The 22304-nt window shown below is 37.8% G+C and overlaps 1 protein-coding gene across 1 annotated transcript in view; it reads right to left on the bottom strand.

Annotated features, from left to right (window-relative positions):
* The window catches only part of SDHAF3 (succinate dehydrogenase complex assembly factor 3), an 86054-nt gene extending 64836 nt beyond the window's left edge, over positions 1-21218 (bottom strand). Inside the window, exon 1 of the mRNA XM_043462664.1 lies at positions 20970-21218. Coding sequence (XP_043318599.1) covers positions 20970-21143 — 174 coding nt within the window. The 5' untranslated portion in view covers positions 21144-21218. The remainder of the gene's footprint in view (positions 1-20969) is intronic.
* Between the last annotated feature and the right edge of the window lie 1086 nt (positions 21219-22304).

Here is a 22304-nt window from a genome sequence, read left to right as displayed (position 1 = left end):
GCTCCAAAATCACTGCTGATGGTGATTGCAGCCATGAAATTAAAAGACGCTTACTTCTTGGAAGGAAAGTTATGACCAATGTAGACAGCATATTAAAAAGCAGAGACGTTACTTTGCCAATAAAGGTTCGTCTAGTCAAGGCTATGGTGTTTCCAGTAGTCACATATGGATGTGAGAGTTGGACTGTGAAGAAAGCTGAGTGTCGAAGAATTGATGCTTTTGAACTGTGGTGCTGGAGAAGACTCTTGAGAGTCCCTTGGACTGCAAGGAGATCCAACCAGTCCATCCTAAAGGAGATCAGTCCTGGGTGTTCATTGGAAGGACTGATGTTGAAGCTGAAACTCCAATACTTGGCCACCTGATGTGAAGAGCTGACTCACTGGAAAAGACTCTGATGCTGGGAAAGATTGAGGGCAGGAGGAGAAGGGGACGACAGAGGATGAGATGGTTGGATGGCATCACCAACTCAATGGACATGGGTTTGGGTGGACTCCGGGAGTTGGTGATGGACAGGGAGGCCTGGCGTGCTGCGATTCACAGGGTCACAAATAGTCGGACACGACTGAGCAACTGAACTGAACTGAACTGTATTTATATGTATACCATCTGAAAAAGCAGAGACATCACTTTGCTGATCAAGGTTTGTACTGTCAAAGCTATGGTTTTTCCAACAGTCATGTACAGATGTGAGAGTCGGACCAGAAAGAAGGCTGAGTGCCAAAGAACTGACACTTTTGAACTGAGGTGCTGGAAAAGCCTCTTGAGAGTCCCTTGGACTGCAAGGAGATCACACCAGACAATCCTCAAGGAAATTAATCCTGAATATTCACTGGAAGGAGTGATGTTGAAGCTGAAACTCCAATACTCTGGTCACCTGATGTGAAGAGCCCTCTCATAAGAAAAGACCTGATGCTGGGAAAAATCGAAGGCAAAATGAGAAGGGGGCAGCAGAGGATGAGACAGTTAAGATAGCATCACTGACTCGATGGACATGAATTTGAGCAAACTCTAGGAGATAGTGGAGAACAGAGGAGCCTGGCATGCTGCATGGGATCACAAGGAGTCGGACATGACTTAGCAACTGAACACCACCACCAATATTCATACAAAAATGGATGAAAATTTAAAAGGCATATGATTTTGGATCATCTGACTTTGACAAAACATTCAAAACAACCAATAAAAAAGACGATTTACCTGACAAGTTTTGTCTCATAAAAATATTTTGTCCTGGCTTCCCTGGCAGTCCAGTAGTGAAGGCTCTGAGCTTCCACTGCAGAGGGCATGGGTTCGAATCCTTGTCAGGGAACTAAGATCCCATTATGCTGCATGGCACAGCCAAAAAAATTTTTTTGTTGTGAAAGAAAACTACTACATACAACAATTTCTATTTTTTTTTTTGGCCAGGCTGCACAGCATATGGGATCTCAGTTCCTTGACCAGAGATCAAGCCCACGCCCACTGCAGTGCAAGTGCAGAGTCTTAACAACTGGACCAACTGAGAAGTCTGAAAGCTACCATAAACAAAGATAAAACTTACTTGTCAAAATACTGGGGCTTAAATATTTACACAATTACAATACAAAAAATATTGACTTGAAAATATCCTCCATCAAGAAGAATTTGCCCTGAGCTCCTTTGATATCTCAGCACTTACAGAAAGATAGTTTTCTCAATTAAAGAGGTCAACAATTCAAATGTATTCATTATAAAATGTAACTCTGATAAAGCTGGTGGGCAATTTTAAGGAAAAAATTTAAATAAAACCATACTGCAAAACTATGTTCTTCAGGAAAAACTGACAATATTATGGGAATAAACAGCTAAAAAGAAAGTAATATATCCCAAGAGTAACTGTTCTATTTATGTACTTTTTGTAATGCTCATATAGTCATTATAAAAGGCAATTATTTTACAGATATATATATATATATGTATATAGTTTTTACATTTTAAAAACTTATTTTTGAGAACAGTTTTCATAAAAAACTACTTTATAGTTCCATCAATAAACCAAATTTATAAGTAAATAAACATTTCAGATATGTGTTTATGATTTCATTTTAGTATTTCTAAACTCTCAAGTGTCCCAGTTTTAACAAATTATACAATCAAATTCAAATATAAAACATCTGCACACTGAAAAGGCCAGATCAACTACAATAAAAAATAAAGTTTAATGAACATCAAAAATTAAAAATAGAAGTTTCTTGATATACATCATTTTAAAAAAAAGGGGGAGAGAATATTACTAACCAAAACAAAAAATGCCATGTAATCCCCCCCTCACTTTTTAAAGTAGATAATCTATCATCTAGTGTTCAAAAAACAAACAAAATACTTTGGTCTAAGCTTTCACAAAATTTCCAAATCTTTATTTTGATCTTTCTCATGTCCTCATTCATCTAATTCATGCTTTCACAATTAATCTACCATACTTATGTAAAAGCTGCATACTCCTTAAAACTTTAAGCAAAGTACATTGTTTTAGGTGGCTACCCAGGTGGATCAGCAGGTACAGAATCTGCCCGCAGTGCAGAAGCAGCAGGAGACACGGGTTCGATCCCTGGGTCAGGAAGATCCCCTGCAGGAGGGCACGGCAACCCACTCCAGTATTCCTGCCTGGAGAACCCCATGGACAGAGAAGCCTGATGGGCTACAGTCCACAGGGCCGCAAAGAATCAGACACAACTTAGCAACTAAACAACAAAAATATTGTTTTAGTAAGAATCATAAAAATTAACTCAAACACAATAATCTAATCGGTAGTTACCTGCCTTGTAAGATGTGAACTCCAAAAAATGAGGATTATATCTGGTCACTTTAATACTATGAATTATCAATGTTGACGGCAGTATATGAAACACCAAATATTTAATAAACATTTACAGAATGAATGAATTTCTTTCTTTTTTCTTTTAGCCACACTGTGCAATGTACACGATCTTAGTTCCCCAAGTGAAACTGAAAAGTGTTAGTCGCTCAGTCCTGTCTGACTCTTTGGGACCCCATGGACTGTAGACTGCCAGGCTCCTCTGTCCATGGTTTTCTCCAGGAAAAAATGACACTGGATTGGGTTGTCACTCCCTTCTCCAGGGGATGAGGGAGAAAATGAGAGAAAATGATGAAAGAATGAAATGATGATGGAGTAGGCTGCCATTCCCTTCTCAGGGGATCTTCCCGACCCAGGGATTGAACCCGAGTTTCCTGCACTGCAGGCAGATTCTTTACTGTCTGAGCCACCAGGGAAGCCAGTCAAACCCTGCATTTCAAGCACACAGTCTTCACCACTGGACCCCCATTCACTCCCAGAATGAATGAATTTCTTAAATTAAGACAGGAATAATTTTAGAGAAGACCTGACAGTGATAGAGAAGGGAGACAAAAAACAAAACAGTTAAGACAGCATTAGGTGGCCATTCACACAAAAGAATGTATGTTGAGTCAGTTCCTTAATTTCTAAAATAAAGTCAAATAAAACTACACACATTGTTTCATACCTTTATCTATGAAGAATAAATAACTGCATTCAATTTTCTCAAACTGTCTTACTAAGAAAAAAAAAAGACATCTACAAAAACAAGTATTTAAAACACTATTTAGGGGAAACCTGTGAAACCTTCAAAAATAAATTAAAATTAAAAAACCACTATAATGTTGTAAAGTAATTAGCCTCCAACTAGTAAAAATAAATGGAAAAAAATAAAACTTAAAAAAATAAAATTACACACAAGAAATCAGAAAGAAAATTCTTTTTAAAATTTTAAATCAATGAAGACATTTAAAATGTTTTAAATGACAATAACATATCTCTATCAGATAATACAAGTGTGAACTAGTAGAGATATGAAAAGACACATACTATTTTAGATAAAGTTGAAATACAAAGCTTTCTGAATTTCGCTCAATAATGTGTTTCTAGATAAAAGGATCTTCTGCCATCATGTGGAAATTTTTGAAACTACAGTTACACAAAAAATTCCTCTATCTGACTGGAGTATTCCAATCAACACTAGCAAGAATGACTCCACTTGTAAACAAGGTTAAGTATTCTTAGAAGAATCTAGTGAAAATGACCAGGCACAGTTGTTACTATCTTCTCTCTTCTTCTGGAGAGAAGATGATGTTCACTGTAGACTGATAACAGACACGCCACCTCTTCTGTTTCCAAGACTCTTCACAGTTACGGCTATCCTAGGACTCTCCCAGTTTATGATCATAAATTTCTTACTCTACTTATCTCTCTCCAACCTTAGGCACTTAAAACACTATATTAAATGGGGGAAAAAAAAAACCAGAGTAAGCTACTTTATCTTAAATCATTAGGAATCACAGATGCTTGATACAAGTTTTACACATAGCAAAAAAAAAAAAAAGAAAAAAAATCATATATATATATATTAAAAAAGGAACCAGCTATTCATACATTCATATGCCTGATGACTTGAAAGTATATCTAGATAAAAACACGGATTAAAGTGCTTGGAATAAGCTTAGTACGCTATGAAATATAACACTGAATTCTCATGTATTTACAAGATATAATTTAAGAATTCCTGTAATCAGGATAAAAGCCTTTGCTTAAATTATTAATTTTTACAAACTATAATTCACATATTTGAATGGTTAACTTCTTAATTCAACATGTTTTTGGTCTTCACCTGAAAAATTACACATTTTTTTCTTTTGGAGGGAAAAAAACAACATCTACTGAGCATCTATTATAAGCAAAATACTGTCCCAGGAGCTGTAAAGCACACAAAGATAGGTAAAACATCATTTTTGTTCTCAAGGAATTTACCCTCTACTAACACAAGAAAAAGATGTACAGCAAATAACTATAATACACTGTAAACAGCATTCAGTAAGAAAACAAAAAGACAAAATATAGAATTTGGCTTTTAATTGGGAGAATTAATCAAGAAAGAGTTGATAGCAAAGGACTGGAGCTGTTTGGAAAGACATTTTGGATTTGGCTATACAGAAAGAGACAGGAAAACCTTTAGCCGAATGAACAATGAGGCCAAGACAACATAAGGCCACATTTAGAAACGACGCTCAGTTGAATATGACTGAAACTTAGGGGACTTGACAAAGAACTTTGAGATGTAAGGCAGGAAAAACATACTCAAGTCAGACTGTGCAGTTTTGAACTCCACGTTAAAGAGACGTCAACAGGAAAACAGTGATGGCTTTTGACAAGGGCAATATTGTGATCAAAGTTGTGTTTTACAAGCTGCTAGTTAAAAGGGACTAAAGGCAAAATTATTCATGAAATTACTACAAACATCCAGAGGCAATGAAAATGGAGACAACAGGTCAGAGTTCTAATATGGTAAAAGGAATCAACAGATTTGACAATTAACTGGATATGGGAGACAGGAGAGAAGGAAGAATTAAAAATAATGAAATTACAAACTTTGTTTTCAGTACCTTTGAAATTTCTTCCTAGCAATCTCCTTCCTCCACACACTAGAGTTAAAACAGCTAACATTTATTGAGAACTTACTATGTGCAAGGCAACTATTGTGCATATATTTATTATCCTATTTAACCCTTAACTTCTGAAGTAAGTACTGTTGGTATTCTCATTTTACTGGTGAGGAAACTGAGGCTTAACTATCTAAGTTCACATAGTAAGTGAAAGTGAAGTTGCTCAGTTGTGTCTAACTCTTTGTGACCCCATGGATTGCAGCCCACGGAATTTTCCAGGCAAGAGTACTGGAGTGGGTTGCCATTTCCTTCTCCAGGGGATCTTCCTGACCCAGGGATCAAACCCAGGTCTCCGGCATTGCAGGCAGAGGCTTTACCTCTGAGCCACATAGGAAGTAGTTAAGATGTTAATCAATGTCACTGTTAATCATTAACGTATTAGTTGACAATAATTTAAAATGAAATTTCTCACAGGACAGTTATATTTTAAAAAGAAACTCAAAGATAAAAGGATCTTCAAAATCTAGCACAACAGAGTCAGATGAAGGAACAGCAAGTGACAGCGTAGATGTACTGAGTAGAAAACTATCATAAATCATAATCATAAATTGGATCGCTAAGGGAAAGAGAGGTTTCCTCCTGTATTCAAAGCAGTTTGCCCCGATGCCAAAAGACAAACATTCTAAAATACTATCCTTTAGAATTCGATGAGTCTTATTCTATCTTATACAGACCTGTACCAGACTTACAAACTCCTTAAATATACTGACCACATACGAATCTTCTGTATCCCCTGAAAAATAGTAGGTGCTGAATGAATGAGGGAACACACAAACTCGGTTGAATTCCTTCTGTCTAGTTCTCCCTGGCAGAGTGTGACCACATCCTCACACAATCAAGACCCCCATTTGGAACACTTTCTCCATGTCCTATACCTTGAACTCATTGCTGAAACCTCTGCTCCTGCTTCTCTGCTTTCCAGTTGTTGCCCTTAATGATGTCTTCGAGATTACTCCGACACTCAAATTGTTAAGGCCATGAACAAACAAATGGTTGGCCTTATTTACTGGTATATGGGAGATGTCTGTACTGGATCCCAGAACATTTCCAAGGGTTCTCTAACCCACTGTCTTCTTTCTCAGTTATGGAGGGAAGGCTTTACTTTCCATGGAATCAAACAGCACCCATCTAAAATCAGGAGAAGACTCTCCTTTGACTGACTGACTATCCAATAGGCTTTGCAGAGGGTCTGAGAGATGGGGTCAAGTTTCCAATACTCTAGAGTTTAATTTGTATATACTTTCCCAGAGAAACAGTGTAACAACTGGTAATTAGGCTTCCAAACAGTCCTGCAGAAAAAGTCTATTTAACCACAGTACAATTAAAGTATTGCACAGTGGGAACTACATTTTTATTTTTTTCATGATCAATCTACTGTATTTATGCTATACTGTGGACTAAATAGCTGTTTATGGTTAATACTGGTTAATAAGACTTCAGTACCCATACTAAAATAAGGATGAATTACCATCCAAATATTAAGCAGAGCAATAAACTGCTTAGTATTATCACCAAACTACAGTTAAGTATAAAGCTAACAAACATAATTAAAAGCAACAAATACATCTACTTCTATAACTAAGACAAAGCAAAATTTTTAAAGGAAAAGAATCATTAAGATGTGAGATTCCAATTATGCTTTAAGAAAAGATAAAACTACTAAATAACTTTTTAAACTTTATATAACTTTACACTAGCCCTATTACCATTTAAGAAAATATAGTTTAAAAATATACTGCAGTTCAATCTTGATATATGAACTTCTTGCCACCTCTTAATTAAAGGTGTAGAGCATATTTTGATAGCATTTAGTTGAAAAGAAAAGAACTAAAATAATCTGGTATGTCTCACTTATCAAAAGTGCCAAATCTGAATTTTGTTCTTCACATCAAACAGAAATTAAATTTTCTTCTTTTTAGACACATGTCTTGACATTTGTAGACATACCCTATTTAAAACAAATTTGATGTATGCAAATGCAGGTTTACACAGAGAAAGAAATTATGGGCTGATTATTCATTTTACAAAAGGATTAACAAAAGAATTTCTTTAAATAGTTAATCTGCCAGTATACTTAAAATACAGTTTAAATTTTTAAAAATCAACTTATAAACAACTTTTCAGAAATGTACTCATAGTATAAAAGTAGTTACAAAAGTATCAAGCTTCCAATATGTTATTATTACAAACTTTGTCTCAATTGCTTGACTAATCTAGCCTGGGACACAAAAAGAGCAAATACAACAGCTTAAAATGGCACAGAAAGGTGTATTTACTATAGTTTTTAAATGCATATGTGCATGACTATCCTAATCATCAAGAAACTACCCAATTCTTCCTTAAAGTTTCATCCAGAGGCCAGCAAACAGTGAGTCAATACGGCTAAAGGTAACCTAAAAGCCAAAGAGCAAAGGGGCTTTCCTGCCTTCACTGTGCAGGCAAGCCAGAGGCACAAGAGGAAGAAGAATCCAGGGATCCCATCAGCACTGCAGCTGTTGTTTCGCTTTTGCAGTGTTCTAAGTGCTCTGAGATACAGAAGACAAGGCCTGGGAAAAGGAGATCCAAATTTGATGCTCTAGAAATGGAGCATTTTGGAACAACTGAAGGAAGCAGGAAGGACTCCTAATGCTCCCAAGAGGCCAACTACCGGGTGTAGTCCCTGTTCAATGCTCCACCCTGAGGCCAAGTCCACGAACCCCGCACCTCCACTGAAGACCAGACAGACACGGAGTAAGTGGACAGCAAAAGAGCAGTCTTCCAATGATAAGGTAGTGAGGCCGGACGAGGAATAAGAAAAAGGAGAAAGATTTAGCCAACTGAGCAAAATCTGATGGTGCAAAAGAGACAGCTGTTGCCTGAAAAAAAGGACAATGAAGAGGAGGACATAAAGGAGAGGGTTGGGAAAAAGGATAGAGAAATAAAATTGAGTATCTTAATGCCACATGAATTCCAGAGCAGGGAAAACACCATGACAAACCTCTTTGAGATGGCTCCACCTGCATTAGATTGAATTAGATTATGATCCTATTGCAGTTTCTCAAAGTGCAATGGAAATTTTAAGTAGTTTACATGAAGTAGACAAGGGTGTTATGAACACCCTGAAACTATATCAAAATTGTACATATTTCCAAACATTTTAAAATAAGAAGTTTTGCTCACTCTGTGCATCTTGCTTATATTAGCTTTAAAAGGCATTTAAATGTTTGTGGCATTTTTGCATGTGTGCTAAGTTACCCAAGTTTTGTTCAACTCTCTGCAACCCTGTGGACTGCAGCCCGCCAGGCTCCCCTGTCCGTGGGACTCTCCAGGCAAGGCAAGAATACTGGAGTGGGGTGCCATGCCCTCCTCCAGGGGCTCTTCCCGACCCAGGGAATGAATCGGGTCTCTGCTGTCTCCTGCATTGGCAGGTGAGCTCTTCACCACTAGTGCCCTGGGAAGCCTCATGGTGTTTTTGAACGGTGTTAAATATGGTTACTGGCTAGAAATCCTGCATCATCAATTGCACATATGTGTACCTTACAGAATAAGTAAGGGGAGGGGAGTGTGGGGCAGTGACAAGGTGCCTCTGGGAGGGTCAGCGCTCTGGGCATGCGCCGTGAGCCGCACCCGCTGCTGCTGTGTGCTGCCGTCGCTGCAGTGGTTTATATTTACATACATGTATAAACATGTATATACATGCATCTTTTTGTCATGTGATAAGCTGCCAGTCTTAGTTTGAAAAGGGAGAAGTTCCTATGAGAAGTCCATGATTTTTTTCATTCAATGGGATAGTTTTAAACAAACTGTGGACAGCTTCATCTTCACCAAAGCGTCACGAAAGCAAAGTCCAGAATCCTTTGCAACTTAACCATACAGCAGACAACAGTCTACTTTTTTGTATGTTTAAGTTTATAATTTTTTTGAAGGAAAAAAAAAGACCGTGTACATGTTTAAAATCTATTCAGATAAAGCAAAAATATTTTAGTGTTTGAAACCTTGGAAGTCAAAATTCAACTTCATTTAGAAATGCTTCAAGTTCTACTGATTCAGGACTAAAGAAGACCAAAGACTTGTAAATAAGATAAACATGATCCTCCCTTGGGTTCTGAGCTAATTAAATCAACATGCAATGGGAAATACCTGAGTTCTCTGAGGCCCAGAAGACAAATCAGGTAGCTGAATCTATTAACACACAATAATAATAATGCTTTGACAAGAAAAAGGTGCTTAAAATAAAGTAACAAGAAGGTGCAAACTTCCTAAATCTGTGTTCTGCAGCGTCCAGGAGAAGAGTAGTGACACAGGCTGACCCACGATGTTTTCCCCTGTAAACTAAATGGATGTTTTCTACTACGAGCACAGTGAGGCCTGGTGAGCAATCTCTCATGCCAACTTGCTTCCCATTATTTTAATTCCATGTTTACCAGGCAAACTTCTAAACACTAATTCAGTTTCCCAGAAAGCTTAACAGAGGTCCACCATCTCTGACTCGCAATTCTGAAGTCAAAGAAGTTTCAAAGAACAAAAGCTCTTTTTAGAACTCATATGGTGGCAAACCCTGACCTAAATGGCCATGCAGCTTTTATTTACTCCACTTAATATGAAAAGTCGAAAGCTCTGCTTCAGAAGTATGAATGTACTTGATTATAGGGTGCCACTCCAGATCCCACTGGACTGTTTCTTACAATCTAATCACACTCCTTACCTTTCTAAAATCTAAAAATTCTAAATTCTGAGGCACCTCTGAAAGCAGTGTCCCCAGATCTAAATACAAATATTCTGACTCCTGGGCTTCACCAGCCCCATTCCCCTACCCAGAGAAATCAGCATTCTACCATATAGTTCAGTATTATATAAATTTAGTTAGTGTGATAAAGGACAGAAATGGTATGGACCTAACAGAAGCAGAAGAGATTAAGAGGAGATGGCAAGAATACACAGAAGTGTACAAAAAAAGATCTTCAAAACCCAGATAGTCACGATGGTGTGATCACTTACCTAGAGCCAGACATCCTGGAATGTGAAGTCAAGTGGGCCTTACGAAGCATCACTATGAACAAAGCTAGTGGAGGTGATAGAATTCCAGTTGAGCTATTTCACATCCTGAAAGATGATGCTGTGACAGTGCTGCACTCAATATGCCAGCAAATTGGAAAAACTCAGCAGTGGCCACAGGACTGGAAATGGTCACTTTTCATTCCAATCCCAAAGAAAGGCAATCACAAAGAATGCTCAAACCACCACACAACTGCACTCATCTCACACTCTAGCAAAGTAATGCTAAAAATTCTCTGAGCCAGGCTTCAACAGTACATGAACCATGAACTTCCAGATGTTCAAGCTGGATTTAGCAAAGGCAGAGGAACCAGAGATCAAATTGCCAACATCTGCTGGATTGTAGAGAAAGCAAGAGAGTTCCAGAAAAACATCTACTTCTGCTTTATTGGCTATGCCAAAGTCTTTGGCTGTGTGGATCACAATAAACTGTGGAAAATTCTGAAAAAGATGGGAATACCAGAGCACCTGACCTGCTTCCTGAGAAATCTGTATGCAAGTCAGGAAGCAACAGCTAGAACTGGACATGGAACAATAGACTGGTTCCAAATCAGGAAAGGAGTACATCAAGGCTGTATATTGTCACCCTGCTTATTTAACTTATATGCAGAGTACATCATGAGAAACACTGGGCTGAATGAAGCACAAGCTGGAATCAAGATTGCCGAAAGAAATATCAATAACCTCAGATATGCAGATGACACCACCCTTATGGCAGAAAGCGGAGAGAAACTAAAGAGCCTCTTGATAAAAGTGAAAGAGGAGAATGAGAAAGTTGGCTTAAAACTCAACATTCAGAAAACTAAGATCATGACATCTGGTCCCATTACTTCATGGCAAATAGATGGGGAAACAGTGGAAACAGTGACAGACTTTAGTTTTTTGGGCTCCAAAATTAGCGCAGATGGTGACTGCAGCCATGAAATTAAGACACTTGCTCCTTGGAAGATAAGTTATGACCAACCTAGACAGCATATTAAAAAGCAGAGACATTACTTTGCCAACAAAGTCTGTCTAGCCAAAGCTATGGTTTTTCCAGTAGTCATGTATGGATGTGGAAGTTGGACTATAAAGAAAGCTGAGCACCAAAGAATTGAAGCTTTTTAACTGTGGTGTTGGAGAAGACTCTTGAGAGTCTCTTGGACTGCAAAGAGATCCAACCAGTCAATCCTAAAGGAAATAAGTCCCGAATATTCATTGGAAGGACTGATGCTGAAGCTGAAACTCCAATACTTTGGCCCCCTGATGTGAAAAACTGACTCATTGGAAAAGACCCTGATACTGGGAAAGACTGAAGGCAAGAGGAGAAGGGACAGAGGATGAGATGGTTGAATGACTTCACCAACTCGATTGACAAGAGCTTGAGTAAACTCCGGGAGTTGGTAATGGACAGGGAGGCCGGACATGCTGCAGTCCATGGGGTCACAAAGGGTCAAACACAACTGAGCGACTGAAATAAACTGAACTGAAGTTAGTGTGAATATGTTATCATCTCTGGGAATACTGATAAAAGTCCAATTCCAAATCTACAAAATTAGCAGGGTTTATGCTGACAATCCCAGGTGGCACAAATCACCACCCTAGAATCACCATCCTAAGCCTACTGGCTTCCAAGCCACCTTTCATCCCCTGTCTGACGTGCCAGAAGACAAACCAACAGTTAACCAACCTCCTCTGCCAGTTTAATTCACTGTCAGCCTTCATGCAACCTTCTACAATAGTTAGAAAAAGAAAAGGTAAAAAATTAAAATGGATTTCAAAGTTATTAAGTAACAATTTTGATCAAATTAAGTTATTGGAGAATTATCACTATTTAAACATGATCTCTAAGAAATTAACAAGAGAAGATTCTTCACATTGCTTAAAAACACCTAAAACAAACAAACAAACAAAAAACACCTATAAAACTATACGAGGTAGATAGCCCTGCTGACTCTTTTCTAATCTCAATTTACAGCTCTCAAGGTTCTAAATTCTTAATATATCTTCTAGTGGTTAGGGAAAAAAGAGTAATAACTAAAGGTTAATTTTTAATCCACACACATTTATTCTTTTCCAGCAACAGTTTATAGTTTTCAGTGTACAGGTTTGTACATCCTTTATCTGAAATTTCCCTTCGTATTTCTTTTTTTTTTTTAATTTATTTTTCGTATTTCATAGTTTTAGGTAAACTGTATTTTAAAATTTTATTTTCCAAGTTTTCACTGCTAGTATAAAAAAGTACAGTTAATTCTTATATATTAGTCATGTATCATACAACATTGCTAAACTGACTTACTAAATTCCAGAAGATTCTTTGCAGATTACATCAAATTGTCTACATAATTATATCACCTGTAAATAAAGGCAGTTTTATTTTTTCCTTTTCAATCTGGATGCCTTTTATTTCTTCTCTTGTCTTATTTCAGTGGCTATTTACAATACTCAAAGTCTACACAATTAGATTGCTTTAATTTTACAAAGCTCAACAAGAAATATAAAATATATCACTGAGATTCATTAAACATGAAAAAGTCTAAGTTTAACCTAAATAATTTAAAGGGTAAAATTACAAAATATATTTATAACATGCTGGTTGACTCACTAAATGTGATTGCCTGTGCTTCGTGATATAATCTGAAACAGAAATACTGAGCATATTCAACTGCAGTTTTTAAAAAATCACATTTATTGGCTTTCCTATAATTACTAAAGTAGCACATGATCTGGAATTTTGAGATACAAGGAAGAAAATTGTAATTATCCTTAATCCTATCACCCAAAGATAAACACTGTTTATGTTTAATTGTATCATGAGCAGTTTTCTACAGCATTAATTCTTCTGAAGCACCATTGCTAAGAGCTCCATCCACCATATGGCTATGTTATAATTTCAGTCTTCTCCCATCACTGGACATCTACGCCGCTTTAAAGTTTTCACTATTACCATATACATTAAGCACAGCAGTTAAATTTGTATATAAATCACAATGACCTCTTTAATTAGAGTTCCTTTTGCCCATTCCTTTATTAAAGCTGCTAGTGTTTTCCTAATCCAAGCTAAGCTCTTCTTATACTAATGCTATCAATCATCTATCACATTAATCCCAAATATATTTCATTTGCTTTTTTATTATTTTTTTAAATTCAGGAAGTATTAATTTTATGTTAATGGTAACTATTACAAAGACAAAAAATATGTTTCATTTTTATTATCCATTCTATCACTATAGTAATACAAAGCCCTGAAACTAAAAGAAAAGATTAAAGAGAAAAATCAGTGGTGCCAATGAAAGGTGTAAAGTAGGTTAAGACATTTGATACAGTTTTAACTCATCTCCTAATATAATCATAGCCTAGGGAAAAGAGAACTTCTCGATCCATCCTTAACCTCAAGGGTAAAATATTACTTCCCCTACTAAGACAGCTGAGACCCAAAGAAACTTTCCAAAAATCACACAGGACACATCTGTCTGACTAGCACCACACTAGTTACACTGCAATAGCTTCCATTCTCATTTTGTTAATGGAAACAACCTTTGAGAGAGAAATGTGTCCCAATTAGCATCTAGGGTTAATAAACATTAAATTATTACCTACACAACACCTAAACATTTCCCTATTAAGCTAGAGGTGTATTTGATAGAAATATGATTTTAAAAAGCTTCCCTGTCCCTTAAGAAAAATACCCAAAATGGAAAACAAACCAAATATACAAGTAAATTGTAGTAAGAAAAATTCAAAGAAAAAAATATGTAATCATTTATTAAATGAAAGTTTAATAGTTTTTTGGAAACATTTCAAAAGTAACTGATTATCATGAGATAAAAGCACAAGGTTTTTTCATTGCAACTAGTTGTGTTATACCACGCAAGTCATTTTACTTCTACGAGCCTTAGTTTCTTCCTCTTTAAAATGAAAAATCTAAGAATCCCCAATTCAAGACGGCAGACTAGAGAAATCACAGAAGCTTATTTCTTACTTCTTCACCCTTCCAAAATTCCTCTGATCTGATAACAAAGACACTTTTAAAGGAGCAATCCATAATAACTAAGAAAGGAGCTATTAGAAGCCAGAGTTCAATAAATTTCTCAAGATGGAAAGCAGGTTGAGGAGTGGAATTAATAAAATAGCCTTGATAAAAGCAGTCACAGCTTCAAAACAGAAAAGCTCTGAGGATAAAGCCAAACTGCTAGAATCAGCTGAACGTGAACACCAGGGAGGTAAAGAAGAGTCAGAAGCAAATGCAAGGGAGACTCACTGAGACTCTGCAATTCAAAAAATAACTTTCTAAGAATAAAGAAATAAATGTTAATTTTCTAATCAACATACCTCAGTACATGCAGAGTTCTTAGTTTATTGCTTTACTTATAAATTTGGACAGATAACGAAAATTCACAAGATATTGGAAAACTGAAAAAAGACACCAAAATGAAAACTGTCCCCAGAAGAGATAAATTAAGGAATAAAAAAGAATATTGGTCCTTGTTATAAGCCCTTCTACACTTAGTTTTTTTAACCACATTTTCGGTTTTTCAAAAAAGCTTAAGTGCATTAACTGAAAAAAAAGTTTACTGAAGTCCTTTCAATCAATTCTAATACTCTCCCTATGTAAAATTTCAGGCATTTGCTCTTATTAAGCAACTGTAAAATTATGTCATAAAATAAGTAAACCAGTAAGATTAATACTATGCATACAAAATCTTTAAATTCTACACAAAACTTTCAAATTCTTAACCCTGTGTGGTATGCAAATACACACACTTCTACACACACATACAGACTTGTTTTAGAACCATAACCACTAGCATATTAACATTATCATGCTATTATCATTATTTTAAATCTATAAATTCAAATACATTTAAAATCATTTAAATAAAAAGACATACCTCTGTGTTCCAGTAACATAGTATAAAGTCGATAATATATGCAATGTTGATCAAACTATTATTTTTTAAAAACATCTTTAGCTACTTTATAAGATAAGCACTGTTTCAACACATCTCATGCCACCAATTAAAAGTATTTCTCTAAACAAACACTATCTTAAAAACTTCCAAATGCTTCAGAAATTTAAAACAGAAACATATTATATTCCAAGGATATACTGTTTTAAATCCTCTCCTTTAACCCTTTTTTAACCATTAGTTAAGAACCACAGCCCAGCTAAAATTTTTTAAATGGTAAAGCTTAATGCTGAAAACACATGTGTACACATCACCATTCAACCAACCATCATCATCCAGTAAACCATCACAAAAGCAGGGTAACACGCACGGCAAACAGTGCGGCTAAGAGGCTCCCAGGTGACTGCCTCATACTTGGAAGATGATTCCCCATATGTATAATCCATCCACTGAACAGAGGTAATTCACCCCCTTTCTCCCACAAACTAAAATACAAAGTACAAATCAGGATGTTCAAAAGCAAAAAAAAAAGAAAGAGGTTTTCAAATTAGGTAAGAGAGTTGTACAATTATAAAAACTGCAAAATACCCATCTAACCCTAATTATATGAAGTTAAACTCTAAATACAGATGATATGCAACTTCATCATACATTGTTAAATCTGATAATTAAAGTTATAAATAAGAAAAAGATATCTCATGTGAGTTACCAATGGACAATCACATGAATCTGAAGTATTTCCTTGTCTCAGAAATGAGTACAACAAAATAAAAAAAGCAAATATTATAATAAGGACTATCATACAAACCTAAAGACTTAAACATCATCAGGAAAGGAAACAGTACGCTGCTTTGCAGAAGTAGCTAGGAACAAGAGAATACAGAAAAAGGGAAGCAGAGAACATTCCAGCACTACACTACGACCTTCATTCTCTTCAAGGTTAGTGGTCTATGTCTGACCACCTTCCCATTACACCCAGTCTGGGCACTTTCATTCACATCCTTGGCCCACCGACTGATGACAAATAATAAATTTTAATTCTCTATCTCCAGTCACAATCTGTCACCTGAGTATCAGAGGAATATGTATTTCAGAACATCTTCACCTGACTGTCCCATCAGAATTTTTAACACAAAAATGAACAATAATGAAGTCATCTGACACTGCCCCCTCTGTATACAATAGGGGTGTATACACATACACCCCTATTCTGGTTATTGGTATCATATTCCAAAACTTAAGAGTCATCCATTCTATTTCCTCCCCTCTAACTAATCTTGTATTGGTCACAAACTCAAGTTCTAGTCTACTGTAAACAAGGTAACACAAAAATCCATACTCTCCATCCTCAACAGCCCTGTCTTGGTCCAGTTACATAAATATATTAGGGTTGTTAGTTACATTTTATATATATATCATATATATATATATCTTATATATATATTTATATATAAATATTATATATTAAATTATATTGTATTAACATTTACATTATAGTTATATTAATATAAATTGTCTTATTTAAATAAATATATAAACACTACATATTTAAATATATTGTATTAATATTAATATTTGACATAAATTAATATTTATAAATATATTATATATAAATATATAAGTTACATTAATATGTATTATATATATATTAAGGTTTATACAAAGTTCTGTAAAACTTTTTTTTTTAATCTTACAGAAAAACTCAAGCGAACTTTTTTTTTCCAACTCATATTTGGTATTACTACATCTCTCCTAAAGGCTCTCCCTGCCTTCAATCTGGCTTAATTCTTCAATCATTCCTTTCTATTCCTGTTGAAATGATCTTTCTAGAATATAATTTGAATCATTTTTGCCACCACTGCTTACAATCTTTCAATGACTCAAAATAAAGACTTAAAATCCTTAGAAGAATATCCTGTTTCTTGTCACCTCTTTAGCTTTAATCTCTTTCTCATCTCCCTTATAATACACTAAATTCTGATCACTGCAGATCCTGGAAAAAGTCATACTGTTTCTTACCTCAATACCTCTGCATATGTTATTTCCACTTTCCCAGGGTCTTTTTTTTGACAAGAAAACTCTGACTTGCCCAAATGTCCTCTCATACATTTCATGTGGCCTCAGCTTCCATTCCTTCTTTGGTCCCACAGCATTTTAACAGACACCCTTCCGTACTATAAACGTCTATTAACTTGAAACTTGGATACCATAAAAGTGAAATACATATATTATTCATTTTTGTGTCCAACAATGCTAGCACTCTGCCTCGCACTAAGCGATCAATAACTAAAGAATGTTTAAGAATTTTTGCTTTTTCCAGAAACTTTCACCGTAAGCCTTGCCCAAAGACACAGAACAAAGCAGCTACTTAAGGAAAACAACGGAAAACTGGCAAGAAAGCAGTAAGTGGGGCCCAAAAAATGAAAAATTAAATACACTTTTCAAAGCCTTTCCTGAGAAATGTCTCACATTCTAACACAAACATGTCATACTTGCTATTTAATGTTCAGTGATTTCCAGGAAAATAAGTGGTAAAAAGTTGTTCTCTCTGCAACTGGGTCAGCACAGAAAGAAAAATGGGAAGTATTACCTAAATCAGCTATTCTTCAAAAGTGAGCATAGGTAGAATTTTTAAAGTTCTATAATAAGAAACCCACCTGATCTACCCAACCCCAATTCCACTCTTTGCAGAGCTGTCTCTTAAAAGACTTGGGAGTAAGACTACAATGGGTATTTTACTAACCAGTTACCATTCTCCATAGAATCCCAAAATATTCTCCTGAACTTAACATTTTTTCTTTTATGGTAAGGAATTAACATAAATTCACTACTTTACAAATATGCATTTACATTTTTATCCTTAAGATAAAATGAAATACTTTCCTCTTACCATCCCTCAAATGGTCCGTGAACAGAAATTTGCCCAGTTGAACTCGCTCTAATATTTATAACAGTTTTCTGGGATCAGAGAAGGGAGTAGAGAACTCTCCTCCCAATACTGAGCGCCCCTAGCATTCCTGATCCTTCCCCTTTCTCTTCCCCAGTAGTACCCACACCCAACTTTGCTCTTTAAAACAAATTCCGGTTCATAAGTAATTTTAGAAGTGTGCGAAAGAATCCCAGAGACCAAATGCCACACAGCGCTGGAATAATTTTTTTTTTTTAAAGCTGAATTCCTGACACCAAGTCTAATGGGTTGATCAGCAGTGCTTTTTTTTTTTACTTTAGCTTTTTAAAAATGTCTATTCTTATTAATGTCTCTAGCCTATTATCGGGCTTCCCTGATAGCCCAGTTGGTTTAAAAAAAAAAAAAATCCACCTACAATGCAGGAGACCCTGGTTCGATCCCTGGGTTGGGAAGATCTGCTGGAGAAGGAAAAGGCTATCCACTCCAGTGTACTGGCCTGGAGAATTCCACGGACTGTATAGTCCGTGGGGTCACAAAGAGTCCGACACTTCTGAGCAACTTTCACTTTCAGCCTATTGGTATTCTGGGTTCCTATTCTTTCCCTAAAATGTTTCCCAGTTTTTATGCTTTAGGACCTCCCAAAATGCCCTTATTTCTTCCCAACATAGAGCTAAACTCCTGGTCCTGCCACAAGCTGATCTGGCTTAAAAGATGTCACTTATATTTACACACACTAATTTAGAGCTGTTTGAGTGTGTGCTCAGTCGGGTCCCAGTCTTTGCAACGCAAAGTACTGTAGCCTGCCAGGCTCCTCCGTTCACGGCATTCTCCAGGCAAGAATACTGGAGCGGGTGGCCATCTCCTCCTCTAGGGGATCTTCTCCACCCAGGTATCCAGTTCATCTCTCATGCATTGCCTGCACTGGCAGGTGGTTGTTTTTTTTTTTTTTTTTAAACCACTGAGCCACTTGGGAGGCCCTAACTTAGATATGCATATTGTAGATACTGTTGTTATTCTGCAGATGAGATAATAAAACTAGGAAAAGCAATACAACATTTAATAAATGCCAATACTTTAATTTGAATCTAGTTCTCCTGACTTCAACATCAAGTTACCATATTAAAAGAAAGCAGTCTGCATTTAAAAAGATTCAACTTCCCTGGCTCTAGGCGACCTTATTACATCTAATACATATAATTTTTAGGCAAATTCTACATTTCACCCTCGTCCTAAATGTCCCTCTTGAAAGCATCAATGAGGCTTGTACAACCAAAAATTGTGCGACTCAGTTAAAAAGTTCTGTGTTCACCCTAACGTACACCCTTTTGGCATTTTGTTTTGAAAAAAAAAAAAACAGCCTTCAGTAGTTTCTGTAGTCATCAACTTTTTAGGGTAAGAAATTGTTTAACTCGGTTCTTCAACCTCCTACCTGCTTTCAAATACCTGTCCCTTTAATAGTCAATTCCACTCCTTTCTTGCTATTTGCAAATCGTATCTGGGGGTAATCCTGCATGGCTCCCAACCCCACGAAATACTGTAAATACTCTGGGGGCTTCCCTGGGAGCTCAGTGGTAAAGAATCCGCCGGCTAATACAGGAGACACGGTTCAATCTCTGACTAGGTAAGATCCCACATGCTAGGGAGCAGCTAAGCCCAGTGGGCCACAGCTACTGAGCCTGCGCTCCGGAGTCCAGGAGCCGGAACAACTGAGCCCACCTGCGGGCAACTACCAAGCCCGCGTGCCTGGAGCCCGAGGCCCCAACAAGAGAAGGCGCGGCACTCAAGCCCACGCACTGCAACTAGAGAGCAGCCCTCGCTGGCCACGACTACAGAAACACCCGCGCAGCAACGAAGACCCAGCATGGCAAAAAAATAAAGTTATTTAAAAATATATACTCTGATATCTTCTGACTTCACTCAAAAAAAAAAAAAAAAAAAAAGGGAAGGGAAATCAAAGGAGCTAATGCCTCTGTCTGCTTAAGATCTAGTGCAATGCTGCAAATTAAAAAAGTAACGTGACTACGTGAAACGAAGTATATGATTAGGAAGAAACCAACTTTCACCTGACTTAACTCTGCCCAGCATTTTTGCCCACCGCTTGTAATAATACACCTCAGGCTTTTCCAATTTCTGTTATCAGTCATGATATGAGAATATTAAGATCCAACAAAGAGCACTGGGATTTTTTAAATGGTGATTACAGAAACAAGCCTCTAAAATTCTGAAAACTCGTAAGGAGAAAACTATGATCAACAGGCGCTTGCTAAGTACAAGGCACTGGAGGGGGCAAAGGGCTGCCAAACGGGAAGCTCTTTAAAAACTTGACGGTGACTTAGGCAATTTTGTAACCTCCATCCTCACCCCTCCAGCGACAGGCAAAAGTCGACTGAATTTGACGCGCTGGTGTATGGGATGTGCTGCTGCAAGGACCCGTGGGATATAGAGACCGGCTTGGGCTGTAACTTTGGGAGGTATTGTTTAAACGGCTCTGCGCTGTTCAATTCAAACGGAACAGGCTGCCGCTCCGTCCGAGCTTGCGTGGAGCCCGGGAGACCAGCCAGGTCAGGCGGTCTCGCCTAACTACAAACCGGGACACCTCTGAGGGACCCCAAAGGTCTGGGGCGATGAAAACCAGAGCTACTTGCCTCCCATTCCTGCAGGAATCGCTCGGCCTCTTTAGAACCAGCGGTCTTGTGCCTCCTAAATTCGTCCTTCACGTACTGGTCGCCAAGGTCTTTGAGGTCTGGGGGCAGAACCCGGTGCAGCAGCAAAATGCGCCGATACAAGGCCCGGACACGCGAGACGTGCAGCGCAGACATGCCGCGCGTGGACCTCAAGCAGCGCCTGCGCAGAAGGTCAGCGCCCTCTTGCCTCCCTTTCCAAGCCGGATATAAGTAACCCGAACACAAGCGGAAGAGGGCACGACCTTCATCCGGTTTGGTCCGTTCTAATAAGAAGACCTTCCTGAAACACGCGAGGGACCGGCAGGCGGGATACGGGCCGGTCCTCCTTCCAAAGGGGCGTGGCTTTCGTGGCGAGCTCGGGGTGCTACCACTCGAGGACCGAGTCCCGAGCCGAGGGGTCCTCCACCAAGAGTCTGACCTGGACCGCTTGTCACCCCTCAGTTACACTCCATCATCTTTTCCATTAATCTTACCCCTTTCTCTAAAAGCCGTCGTCAAAACCGGGCTCCTACAGGAAGCCTTCCATGCCTTAAATTCAAGCCATTTACGGTGTCTTACAGTGTTCCTGCCTTCAGGCGAATCTCTTCCTCCACAAGCCCAACCTCTACGTACCGTGCACAGTCTTGTGCTCCTAATTTGTGCCCAAAAGGAGGGGATTCTTTCCTGTAACTCGAGTGAGATCTGAGCCAGCAGGTAGCAACCCTTAGCTGAAGTCAGGTGGGCTGAAGAAGAATCATTAGGGAACCTTTTCAATGTATTGCTTCCAAGGCCATGATACTGGAGATTATGATTAAATAGTCTGAGAGGAAAATGTAGAATCAGGACGTACACACATCTTCACCTTTTACAAAAGCGGTAAAGTGTGACTAATCAAAGCTGGCAGAAATTTGGCCTCATTTTTTCTATCCCATCACGTTTGGTCCTTCAACAAACTGATGGCTCCACCAACAAAATGTACGCAGAATTCGATCATTTCTCACTAGTCCCTCCACCACTATCGTCTCTGTTTATTGGGTGTGGTAGTCACTTTTTGTGTTTCTGCTTCTGCCATGATCAACTTTGGTCATCAGTCAGTTCAGTTCAGTTGCTCAGTCGTTTCTGACTCTTTGGGACCCCATGGACTGCAGCATGCTAGGCTTCCCTGTCCATCACCAACTCCTGGAGCTTGCTCAAACTCATGTCCATCAAGTTGGTGATGCTATCCAACTATCTCATTCTCTGTCCTCCCCTTCTCCTCCTGCTTTCAATTGTTCCCAACATCAGGGTCTTTTCCAATGAGTCAATTATTTGCATCAG

This window comes from Cervus canadensis, chromosome 3, assembly GCF_019320065.1.
Source record: "Cervus canadensis isolate Bull #8, Minnesota chromosome 3, ASM1932006v1, whole genome shotgun sequence".
Lineage (NCBI taxonomy): Eukaryota > Metazoa > Chordata > Mammalia > Artiodactyla > Cervidae > Cervus > Cervus canadensis.
This window is presented reverse-complemented; position numbering and strand designations above follow the sequence as displayed.